This window comes from Podarcis filfolensis (genome assembly GCF_964270895.1).
Source record: "Podarcis filfolensis genome assembly, chromosome: 1".
Classification (NCBI taxonomy): Eukaryota; Metazoa; Chordata; class Lepidosauria; order Squamata; family Lacertidae; genus Podarcis; species Podarcis filfolensis.
Window position 1 is genome coordinate 122523395 of NC_139604.1, and position 12550 is coordinate 122535944.

Here is a 12550-nt window from a genome sequence, read left to right on the forward strand (position 1 = left end):
CTTTTCTTATTCTCTTTCTTTCTAGGTACCCATATACGAACTGAGAAATGATGGTAGAGCCAATCTTCTGGGGTCACTGCTCTTTGCTGGACAATTTGTAATCCCTGAGGTCCGGTCACCTTCTTGCTGCTAGCCTTACCTCAACTTGTCCTGCATGCCTCTCTATCCTTGATGATTATCACCCCAGTCCTTTCACTGACATTTCAGATTTTGCAGAAATTCAGATATTGCAGTCAGCGTACAAACTGAAAGAGAAGTGTAATTTTCAGTTTATCTTCTTGATAGGGGAGCTTTATAAAACAACAACAAATGGCATTTGAGGTTATACATTCCCAAACATAAAATAACACCTCCTTTAATTTAGGATACTAAAGATAGGGGTGTTTTTTTTGGCACAACCCAGAATGTCCCTTTTATAGTAACACATTCTCCTCTTTACAAATTCTATTTTGTACATATACCATTCCATTAACTTGAAATTAGCAGATGCCCAACTGATTTTTTCAAAATGTTTCTACACCTCACAATTATTTTTAAAAAGAAAATAGCATCCCATTTCGAATTGATATCAGTTATTAAAGAAATATTGCTTACTAATTCCCCCCAAACATTAGTAATATAGAGCACCACCATCACAGAAGGATAAAATTGGCAGCAGCCAACTTACTAGAGGAAAGTGTTGCTTAGGGGAAAGTGCTTTTCACTGGAGTGTGTGTGTGCTAAGCTGAATGCCCCCAGTGGTACAAAGGGGGCCTACGCTCCTGTCTGCCTCTCTAGAAATAATACGTGCTTTCCCAACCATTCTAAAGCTTCTGAAGCTCTTTATATACCCACAGTGTACTCAAGAGCAGCGCACGTCTTATGGTAAGAGTCCCTTTCAACCCTCACTTTTTAACATCCTAGTCACTGGGTCTCAACTTGAGAGGTTCTTGGCAAACCGTGAGAGCTGCCAAACCTGCTCTTGGATGGAAATGCCACAAGCTGTTAGCTTATATTTAGTTCCAATAGTCTAAAACCCCAAACACTTAAGTGACAAGAGGTGGCACTTTTTGAAAGCACAAGAGATATAAACCTCTCCTACATAATTTTCATTGTATTTATAACTCTCTCCTAAGTCATTCTCATTATATTTAAAGAAAGAGTCAGGCTTTTTTTAAAAAAAAAAAAAATAAATCTGTTGGATCTTTTAATTACAAGGTTTGTAAACTGACATGTTCCTTTTCTCGTCCTTGTAGGTGTGCCTGTACTTTTATAATAAACTGTACAGGGGAAACCGGGTTACTAAGGTGGATGCAGAGAGCTTCAATGCCTTTTCCTCACCTAACCTGCCTTCACTTGCAACTGCTGAGGTGGATATTATAAGTAAGCCATGCTGTGATTTCAGTCCTTCCAGCTGTATAATTATGCCATCTGTAACCCTTTCCTGACCTGTTGCAGTACTAGGTCAAGCATCTTTATACATGCGGCCATTTTTGTTCATGGACTCTGGCCGCACCATTGCTTGTATACTTTAATGTTAGGTTCCATACCACTTCTTCTTTGGATACTATCACACAAAATCATGTGGAGTCATGTTGCTGTTTTTCTGGATCAGCTTGATTCCGGCCAGCTTTATTTCTGAGGGTTTTAGCTTTATTTTTTAAAACCTAAAGCGTTTGACAACTTGGAACCAATTTACCCAAGGGACTGCCATGCCCCAAATATGTCTACCTGGCACCTGTGCTGCTCAGATGCTGAGATTAATACATGCCCCATAAGTGCACTTAGTTTGTACTAGAAACCAGGGTTTCGGTGATGCAGCTCCAGCCCTCTGGAACAATTACCAGCTGAAATTAAGCAGGACTCCAGCATTGTGATGTTTAGGTGCCTACTGAAGACATTTTTGTTTAAGAAGACTTTCCCTGAGGTTTCCCCTACATCTATAGAAATTGTTTTATTGTTTATAGACTTAGTAGGAACGGTTTTATTTTTATTTTAGGATTTCTACGTTTTGAATTTTATTGAATTTTTAACGTGCACATTGCTTTGATGACTTCAGGCTGATACATGGTGTACAAATTTGTGTGACGAATGAATGAATGAATGTTAAAAAAGAAAACAAGTTTGTAGCCCTCGAACTCTCTGGAGTGGGCTTAGGGGATAGCATTTTATTTGTATCTCTTTGTTACTACCCTTTTTATTTCTCCTCTCTGTTATCCACACTTCTGTACTGCCACAAAATTCCGACTTCTGCAAAACTGTCAATATTTTTTTAAAAAACAGATTTCAAGTTCAGGCTTAAAATATGGCATTTGAGCTCACTTAGACAAAATAAGTAAATTTGAATAATAATGTGGGTGGGTGTGGGGTAGGTTATTACAAGCTCTATTTCTGTTGGAACTGAATTTAGCCAGGGATTAGTGCAAAGAATGAATGGCCCTGGATAGAAAATTGCTGCCCCAGGTGACAAGGTAAATGTTGTTTCAGGAGAAGTTATCAAGCACAAATACTTCTGTGCTGTGATCCTCCTGGGAGAGTTGTTGCAGAACTAGGCATGCTACATACATACACTTGTTTCCAAAAGTCTAACTTTCTGTTCCCACAGTCAGTCTAGGATGGCAGGTGCCAGACAGACAGATAGGTAAGGGTGGTGCTGTTTCACTTCCAGCAATTATATGATGAAGAGGAAGTGGAGATGTACAATGAGGCCAGTATTGCAGACTGTGAAGACTGTTGGGTAAAAACAAATAGGAATATGTTGTTGGGATTTATGGAGGTGAGTTCTGCTCAGTCTGTCAACATCTGGCTGAATGGTGGGTAAGGGCTGTAGCTCAGTGCTAGGGTATCTGCTTTCCATGCAGAAGCTCCCAGGTTAAATCCCAGGTGCAACTGGGAGAGAGCCTAGCTGGAAACCCTGGAGAGCTGCTGCCAGTCAGTGTAGAATTCTGCCTTACAGTTAGTGGAACTGCCTGATCTGCATCATTTGTCACAGAGCCCAGCCTAAGCACAAGAGGAGAAGAGGGAAGTTCCAGTGCATAAGCAGAAATCTTTGCATGGATGCAACATTTTGTTGGCTACAACCCACTATATTTAAATGTTATTTTGATTCATAATATATGAGTGGCTTTTCTTTAAAAATGGACTCTTGCAGAATTCTTTACTGCCTTCATGGAATTAATCCTCACTCTGTAAGACTGGCCACTGGTATCCCACTAGTTTCGGAAGGGTCTATTAACTCAGTGAAAGGCCACATGTTTCACATGCAGAAGGTCACAAGTTCAGTCCCTGCTATCTTCAGTTGAAAGGATCAGGGAGCAAGGTGCATGAAAGGCCCTTGCTTAAGAACTGACTGGGAGGACCAGTCACCTGACTCTGTTTAAAGAAGCTTTCAACGATCCTGTTCTCAGGGTTGCTATATTTCAAAAACCAGGACATCAATTACACCTTTTAAATCCCAGTTTTATCCAGGAAAATATGGGTGTATAGCAGCCGTACTGTTCTTGTTTCACTCAGAGGGAACTAAGGCTGAGAGAGAGTGAGGAACAAGACCCAAACAATAAGAGCAAGTTGGTGAAGTCTGGCCTAGAAGCCCTGCCTCTAGCTCTAGGATTCTGTGTAAGGAGGGACCAAAGCTACCACTGTGATTATCTGGCAATGCTAAATTTTATTTTCCACGTGACATCAAACCTGGGTTTGCCATTGGAATTCCATTTCAATGATAACACATTTTCCTTTCAATTGCAACGTAAACTTTTAAAAGTATACATAAAACAACTTAGGGCCACACTTAAAAAATGTGTGAAGTGGTCCTAAGCAAGCCATGCATTTCCAGAAAGATCAAGCCACTTTGGTATGTTTAGGTAAAGGTAAAGGGACCCCTGACCATTAGGTCCAGTCGTGACTGACTCTGGGGTTGCAGCGCTCATCTCACTTTATTGGGCGAGGGAGCCGGCATACAGCATGACTAAGCCGCTTCTGGCAAATCAGAGCAGCGCACGGAAATGCTGTTTACCTTCCCACTGGAGCGGTACCTATTTATCTACTTGCACTTTGACGTGCTTTCGAACTGCTAGGTTGGCAGGAGCTGGGACCGAGCAACGGGAGCTCACCCCGTCATGGGGATTCGAACCGCCGACCTTCTGATCGGCAAGTCCTAGGCTCTGTGGTTTAACCCACAGCGCCACCTGCGTCCCTTCTTGGTATGTTTAGATGAAGGCTATTTCCATTACTACCCTACTCGCTATAAATGCAGGCATGTTTATTCTTGTCATGAATATCTAGGTGGCATAGTTTTCTATATCTCTCTTTTACAAAAATTGAATCAATTATCTTGCAGAAAATTAGTGCCATGAGAAGAGGGCTGTGTGTGTATGTGTGTGCCTGAACTGTGCCTTGCTTTGCTTCAAGAACATCCACCCATAGGCTCTTTGTGATTCTCCACCTCTTGGCCACCTCCCTGTATTCAAAATGAATACTTCACAAACCTATGTAATGGGGTCTGACTTACTTTTTGCCTAGAAAAGAAGAGGTGAGAAGAAAGCCTCTGTCTGTCGGAACTCATTGAAAGTTGCATTTCTGGTTTGATTTCGTAACACTGAATTCAGGCACCCCCCTCACTCCTTAGGGAGGTGTCTCTTCTCAGAGCTACTGCACTCCGTGAAGTGAATGAGTTCAAACCTGTATTGTAGCGTGACTCCTGCATGTTGCCTAACCAGAGTCCTACTGCTCTCCATAACGTGCTTGGATTAGTTAAATCTCCCCCACTTTTCAACAGTGTTGTCTTTACTATGTGCAACAAAGAGAGTAGGGCTTGTTTGCAATATTCTGAGTGGCATTTCACATGCTAAATGGGTATATGGTATCTCTGACATCAACAGATAGGCTTGTTCTTACTGCTGATGGTTTTGAAACAACGAGCTTCCCTGGATATCACATAGAGGAGGGAGAAAGGTTGTTTTCTGCTGCTCCAGAGAAGCAGACACGGAGCAATGGATCCAAACTACAAGAAAGAAGATTCCACCTAAACATTAGGAAGAACTTCCTGACAGTAAGAGCTGTTCGACAGTGGAATTTGCTGCCAAGGAGTGTGGTGGAGTCTCCTTCTTTGGAGGTCTTTAAGCAGAGGCTTGACAACCATATGTCAGGAGTGCTCTGATGGTGTTTCCTGCTTGGTAGGGGGTTGGACTCGATGGCCCTTGTGGTCTCTTCCAACTCTATGATTCTATGACTCTATGATAACAATAAGGCAATAAAGGCCATCAGCAGCCACTAGACATCATGGTTATGTTCTATCTTCACTTTCAGGGACATTGTACTTTTGAATACCATTTTCCTGGGAATCACAAGTGGGGAAAATGCAATCACATTCAGATATTGATTTTAGGCTTCCCATGGAGATCTGGTTGACCACTGTGAAAACAGGATGCTGGACTAGATGGGCCATTGGCCTCATCCAGGATGTGAGGGCGATCTGGCTGCGACATCTGTCACCCCTTTGATCGCCAGGGTTGTTTCGGCTGATCTGGCTGGCTAGGCGGGTGTCCCTTTCCTCCCTCACAACTCCATGTGCGTCCCTCCCGAAGCTGTGTGCTCGGTGGAAGGGGACGACTATTGGTGCTGCTTCTATGGAATCCTTACAACACATGTTTCTACTTTTTAGAATATCTCGGAATTCTTCTTTGTCTCAGGAGGCAATTTCCTAATGTGCTCACATTGTGATTCTCTAAAGCAGTTTAACAATTCTGAAATCAGTTGGGTAACTTTTCTTCCCTACATCTCCTCGCCCAAATAGGTTTGTCTGTGCATTTAATGTCAGCCTGACATGAAGAAATGAAATCGACTAAGCTTTCCCTGTTTCTAGATCAGATCAGTGCCAACTTAATTACTGCATGTCAGCCTGTGCTGTTTGAGGCACAGCACCACTGGCAAAAGGTGACAACCCCCCTCCAAAAAATTAAATTTAAAAAATGCTTTCTAGCATCACTGCCAATATTTTGCACCTGTTGTTTTTTGTGACTACCAGTACCCCAGCCTTTAGTTTCTTTGCAATACTATGACAGAAAGAGAAGAGAGGGAGGCTTGATGGGATACAGATGTGGTTGACAGAGAAGCTAAATTGTGTCAATATGTCTTTCAGCATTACTCTAAGGATACCTAACCTGTTGGTTTTAGTTGGAACATAGGAAACTGCCTTACGCCAAGTCAGGCTGGTCCAGCTCAGCATTGTGTAAGTCAGCCTTTTCTAATTTGGTGCCCTCCAAATGTCTGGGACTTCATCTCCCATTGACCATGCAGATTGTGGCTGATTGGACCTGTAGTCCAAAACCTCTGGAGGGCACTAGATTGGGGAAGACTGGATGATAAGTTTGGCTACCTATACATGAAAACATTTTTATACTGAGACTTGCATCCCCTACTTTATGTAGGTTTCCCTGGAAGTAACCTGAGTTTATTTAGTCTTATTCATAGCTAACAGTGTGTAAGCTTGTAGTTTAATCCTACATATACTTATTCAGAAGGCTGCAGCAGAACCAGCCACCCCCTCCCTCCCTCCCTCTCCTTCTGGTGACTTGTTCTACTCATGTACAGGAGCCCATGGAGGAAGGCAGTTCAGTTGTTGCAAAACCACGGAGAGCTCCAAGTGAGCAACTTCCTCCACAAGTGTTGGAAGTGAACTGAGGCCTTTTGAGCCTTTTTATCTGCAGTCCACCTCTCCTAGGTTCTGACCCTTTTTGGAAGATGAGAGTCCCTTAAACAGCCAACCCTCTGGCCTGAATAAGAGCATTTCATGGGCTTCAGACTGGTATGCTCCCCATGCAATTGTACTGGCAAGGTACTGTGGAACTTGGCTGGTCAGACTCAGGGGAAGGATTCCACTGTTTCCATTTCTACGGCTGCCCTGGTGCTATGGCATCTGGTTCATTAGACTCCTATCCACCAGCTTTGGATTCAGTGGACAGACTGAATTCTTATAAGATAACCTATTGCCCTCTTTGAATGATCTCTTTTAATCTTGGCTGCCTCTCTGTGAGGATGAGTGCCAACGTACATCATCTCAGACGCTGTATTAAAAAACACATACAACTTCCAAACTAGGTAGGACATATTCTGAAGGAAAACTTGGCAATAACTCTTCTGCAACAACATCCGCTCAGAAAATAAGTCCTTCTGGGGTAGCTGATGCTAGACTGCGAGGGGGAAATTGATTGGAGTTGAAAACAAACTAATCTTCAGTTGCTGCAAAAAAGATGACTTGGGTGCTGTGGCATTTTTATGACATATGATTGCTCATCTTTTGGCTTAAAAAACAACAACGCCCTGCTGAACTCTTATCTGACAAAAAAGTGGTGTTCGGATGTGTGGTTCTTATTGTGTAGGGAAAGAAGAGTTTTGCAGTGGCTGCTGGTTGTGCAGCTCAGTCTAGACACATGATGGGAAGAGCAGAGGAGTGAGGTTTGCAGAGGCAAAAGGACTAGAAGAAGTGTGTCTGTTGAAGCTTCCTGACGAAACCTTTGTGATATTATCATTCTTTCAATGGATTCTTACAATCATAGCTGCTGTCCAATGGTGCATGTGATGGAATACCCATACTTGAGAGGGTCCTAGCTTTGTTTGGTTGTTTATGGATGATATTAATACCCCCCCTAATAGCTGAAAAGGCTCTCAAGAGTGGCATGCAAAAATCTATATTTAGGAGTATAGAGCTTCCTCAATATTCTCCTTCCATTTTTGGGTGGAAGTTTCATCTAACCCAGTTTGATCAACACAGAGGTTCTCTTCTTTCCCTTTTGATACCATCACACTAATTGTGTCTACATCAGTTCACTGTTTCAAAAACTGTGGCACAACCAAAGTCCATTTTGTGCTGATGGGGAGCACAATATGTAAGGCCTCAAGGTGTGCTTGGCATTTTCAGTAGTTGTCATGGGAGTCAGATCCAAAAGAGGACAGAGCTTTCTTGCACCTTTAATTACCAAGTAGAAGAGTGTGTTTCCGTAGGTGTAGGTTGTCATGTAAACTCCTGTTTGCCCAGACTCTTCTTTAGCCAAGAATTTTGCTTCTTACCAAAAAAGTTTGGAAATAGATATGGATACCATGTGTGGGTTGGGTGTGTTTATACATATTATCCAGTGCAACTCTCTGCCAGTCTTTTGAGATTATTTACACACACCATTGTCTGCTAGGCAGAGATGGTGAGCTTTTCCAGAATTAATAATGACTGTTTGGCATTTAGTAATGGGAACTCAAGAGTGACTATTAGTTAAACAGCTGGCATCTGGCTTCCAATGTATAATCACACTTAATTGAATCATTGCCATTTTATTTAATCACTAGTAACTGCATTATAAACTCTGGAGATGATTAGTGGTAAGAGTAACAACATCTGTCTTTTAAAAAGACATGTGAAATATGTGTCATGTTGCTGATGCCTAGCAAAGTGGCTTTGCAGAGTCCCCCCAAGGTACACATTAAAAGAATCTTGAATTACAATATTGGAATGCTTCTTCTAAACAAGAACTTCTTCATGTTGTGCTGCTACAAAGTGTTAAGAAACTTCAATCCAGATAGTTTGGAGCCCTTTGGGGAATTATAGTACAGGTAGGGGGTTATTTGGAGACATTGCACCTCTATATACCAATTGCTGGGAATCACAAATGGGGAGACCACTGTTGCACCCACGTCCTGGATGGCCATTGCGAGAACAGGATGTTAGATGCGATGGGTCTCTGGCTTCAGGGACAGACCTTGGTAATATACCACCCTGTACAAGGCCAACATTTGACACCCTCCCCCCAGCTGTTGTAGCACTGGCTTAAGCCAGGCTTTGGGAAGGTGTCAGGCTCTGGCTGGGTTCTAGAGCCCTTCCACCTGCTTTGCAAAGCCTGGTCAGTGTTTGCCTGTCTTTGGGAAGGAGGAATCTCGGACACTGTCAGAGCCCTCATGCTTCCTTCCCAAAGCTGGGGAAGTGCTTACTGGGCTTTGAGAAGGCGCCTGTGCGTCCAGCAAGGTTGTTCTTACATTTGGCTTACTTGTTTTGTAGATTGGGTTGTGATAAGCAGGGCCTGTGCAGGAAATATGTTGTCTTGTTCAGATTTCCCAACCCTCTAGAGCAGATTTTGAGGGTGTGCCAGGGGGCTGCAGGGGAGAAAAGAGGAGGGGAAGTTCTGTTGCTGAAGTTGAGTTCTGCCACACTAGCAGAACAACAGCGTTAGATATGACCCTTAATTCTCCATTGGATTGAACTGTAAAAAGATTATGCGAAAGGCTTCCTAGAAGGGGTAGATTTTGAACTGGGATTGGAAAGAACACACATTTTCTCTCTCTCTCAAATAATGTATTTGTTTTTCTTTTCACAGTTAACTGGGAGACCGTTTGGAGGGCCAACACTACCAAGAAATTTGCAATCCACAAAATGAACTTCGATCAACATGTTGGCCTACTGAGAATCTTCCCGGGGATCACTGCTGAAGCGGTCAGCCTTCCTCCGCCTGAGAGCATAATGAGAAGAAAAGCTATGATGACACTCATGTGTAGGAGTGTTGATTGCATATAATGAGCAATAAGAAAAGGCGATGGCATTGCTGAGCCACTCCCACCATGCCGCTGTGCCACTGCTTTTCTCAGAGCTAGTTGCATGTAGTCAACAATCCCACAATACGTGTTCAGATGTGAGAAAGAAGCATCATAGAATACTGTCATGTCCAAAAGTATTCTATGGCGCTTGAGGAGAATGCAATCAAAGATTTAAAAAAACCCCAATCTCTTATTATGCTTTTGAATGTTGCATGTTTGAGAAGCGGGGATGTGCATCATTTTGATCATTTTCAGGCTGTTGAGATTGGGAAGGGGCAATTTGCAGGGGAGAAGTAGCAGAGGCAGTTCATTTGTGGAGTTCCAGACCTGTCTTTATCTTAGAAATGTGGGTGTGAGATCCAAATGTGAGAGGAGGCAGAGTTCGTTGGAGACGAATTGTAGAGGGAAAGTTGAAAGCTGGATGAAGTGCTATGATTCTGCATAATTAGAATGGACAGGTTACTTCTGGCTCCCCACCCCCATTTTGGCTCCCTGTTCTAATCAAGTTGTCCATCCCCTGTATAACCAACCACTGTCTATCCATCTTGCTGTTGCACTACTTACAGTATATACTGGCATTACTTGTCCCCACTCTGTACCCCCTACAGTTATGTCTATGTATACAGTGAAACTGTTTTGTAAATGTATTGAACACCCCACTCTCAAACCTATTTATATAGCACTTTTAGTTATGAGGACTTGTGATTATCCATAGATTTTGCATGGACCATGAAGATAATCAAAGTTCGTCCTGCATGCCAGCAGTCAACCTAATAAGAATCTGAACCCCATATTTAAAATATTTGATCAATCTTTTCCTTGCATTAAAAAGATAGTATTGTGTAGAAAAGACCATATTTCAATCTAGGTAAACACTTTTGAACTGTATATATATTTTTCGTTCATGCAGGTGAAGGGGTTTCTTCAGAGCCCAATAAAGGGGATTGTGCTCGAGACCTATGGGAGTGGGAATGCCCCCAATAATTGCCCTGCTTTGTTGGAAGAGTTGCAGAAAGCAACCGATCGTGGTGTGGTGATTCTGAATTGCACCCAGTGTCTGCGAGGAAGTGTTTCTTTAGTCTATGAAACAGGAAAGGTGAGACAAATTTTATGCTTTAAACCAGCTTTCCCCAAGCTGGTGCCCTCCAAATGCTCGGACTGCAACTCCCATCATCCCTGACCATTGGCTTGCTCACTGTGACTGATGGGAGTTGTGATCCAAAACAGCTTGGGGAAGGCTGTTTTGAGCTATGCCATTGCATTCAGGGTTGCTCAATTTTGGGTTGGGAAGGAATGTTCATCCAGGTAAGATTAAAAATGAAGCTTTTGGCAGGTGAGGGGGTGGAGGCAGTGGCTGCTGTTTGTGGTATTTTTTTATATACCATTTGGCTTTCTTCAGTGCACCTGTTGTCTTACTTGTGGCATTTTGTCTTCTGGGTTATGCAGAGCAATCTGTATGGAGGCTGGTGGGTGGCCTATATATTGTGGTGTTTGTGTGTTGGCCTTTAGATCCCAGTGCTGTGACGTAAAGGTATGAGATATATTGATAGAATTAGTAGGAACTAAAGAACTTTGGTCAGGAGACACCAATGGTCAATTAGTCTCTCCCAATCCCCACCCAAAGGAAGACTTGCATCCAGCAGTCCATGTCACCACCACTAGAGCAGCCATTATTACTGGAAAGAACTGAATAGGTTATAGGGCAGAACTCAAAAGCTAGTGTAGACATCTTGGATCAAACTGTCTCTCCCATGAACTTCCTTGGTGGCCTTTTGCAAAGCTCCCCTACCTCAGTCCTGTTTTGATTTGTCATCTTGATTCAAAGTGGCACCTGGCAACCAAGCATTGGCAGAGGTTGCTGCTGCCACCTTGGGAACCCTCATGCCAAGTTTGGCAACAATATCTTAAGAGACAACCAAACCTATGCCTCCAAATGGGCAAAGTCATGCAAAAGTGATGTTTTGGACTGCCATCTTGATTCAAAATGGCACATGGTGTCCAAACAGTGATGAAGTCCACTGCCCCTAACTCAGGAACCCTTGTGCTGAGTTTTGGCAATGATACCTCAAGACGTGGCCAAACCTATGCCCCAAAATGGGCACAGTCATGTTTTACTCTGCCATTTTGATTCAGAATGGTGGCCTGCCTCAAAATGTTGATGATGACTGCTGCCCCCCCCTCAGGGTTTGGCAATGATACACCGAGAGGCGAACAGACCTATAGAGAACAGATGGAAAAACGAACAGACAAACCACTTTCCATACCATAATATATCATAGATAAAAGAACTTTTGAGCCTTGTCTGATATTCATTCATCCTCCTGCCCTCGCTCTCTCCATACTTCTTCCCCATGATCACACTTATATGATATATTGTGGTTACTTTGATAGTTTCTCAGTGTGTCCACCCTGCACTGAAATCCCAAAGAAGGACAAGACTGCACAGGAAAGTAGGAAGGTTCCCTTTAGTAAAACCTTCGGGGATCATTGATTCAGGAAATCTTCTTCTTTTCCAGTATGGAATGGCAGAGTACTAGCTAGATTCAAAACCTTTAATTTTTATCTGTCCAAGCCCTCATCAAGAATTTTCATTCCTGTGTCACTCCTAGATGCAAGATCAATTGTAATGGATATTTCCTGGCTTTTTCTATGTTGACAACTTCTGGACACATTTGGTAGTTATATGCCTAGCATATACAAGATGATGGTGTCTCTATCCGATTATGGTTGTGTCATTTTGAAGGGTGTGTGTGCCTGGAACTGGGGACCACCAGAGTGATGAATGAATCAGAGGTTTTCAATATGAAGATGGCTAAGAAATCCCCGCACACATCTTTAGATACTTGCCCCTCCCAAAGACTTGATAGTAAACTGAGTAAATCTTGATGGGATATTTCCCAAAGGTTCAAAGTGGGTGGCAGAATTAAAAGCCCCACCTTGATATGATTAGATGAGTTAGAGATAAATCAAATTTTAAATGGTGGTGCCAAGTGGGCTG

General features: G+C 42.8%; 2 protein-coding genes across 4 annotated transcripts in view; one reads left to right on the forward strand and one right to left on the reverse strand.

The window, feature by feature from the left end:
- The window catches only part of ASPG (asparaginase), a 63376-nt gene that overhangs the window by 23327 nt on the left and 27499 nt on the right, over positions 1-12550 (forward strand). For both annotated transcript variants that reach the window (XM_083614919.1, XM_083614918.1), the window contains exons 5-8: positions 26-109; positions 1236-1362; positions 9336-9451; positions 10463-10648. In XM_083614919.1, the coding sequence (XP_083471045.1) occupies positions 26-109; positions 1236-1362; positions 9336-9451; positions 10463-10648 (513 nt within the window). The remainder of the gene's footprint in view (positions 1-25; positions 110-1235; positions 1363-9335; positions 9452-10462; positions 10649-12550) is intronic.
- The window catches only part of LOC310766010 (uncharacterized protein), a 776685-nt gene that overhangs the window by 8403 nt on the left and 755732 nt on the right, over positions 1-12550 (reverse strand). The window lies entirely within an intron of this gene.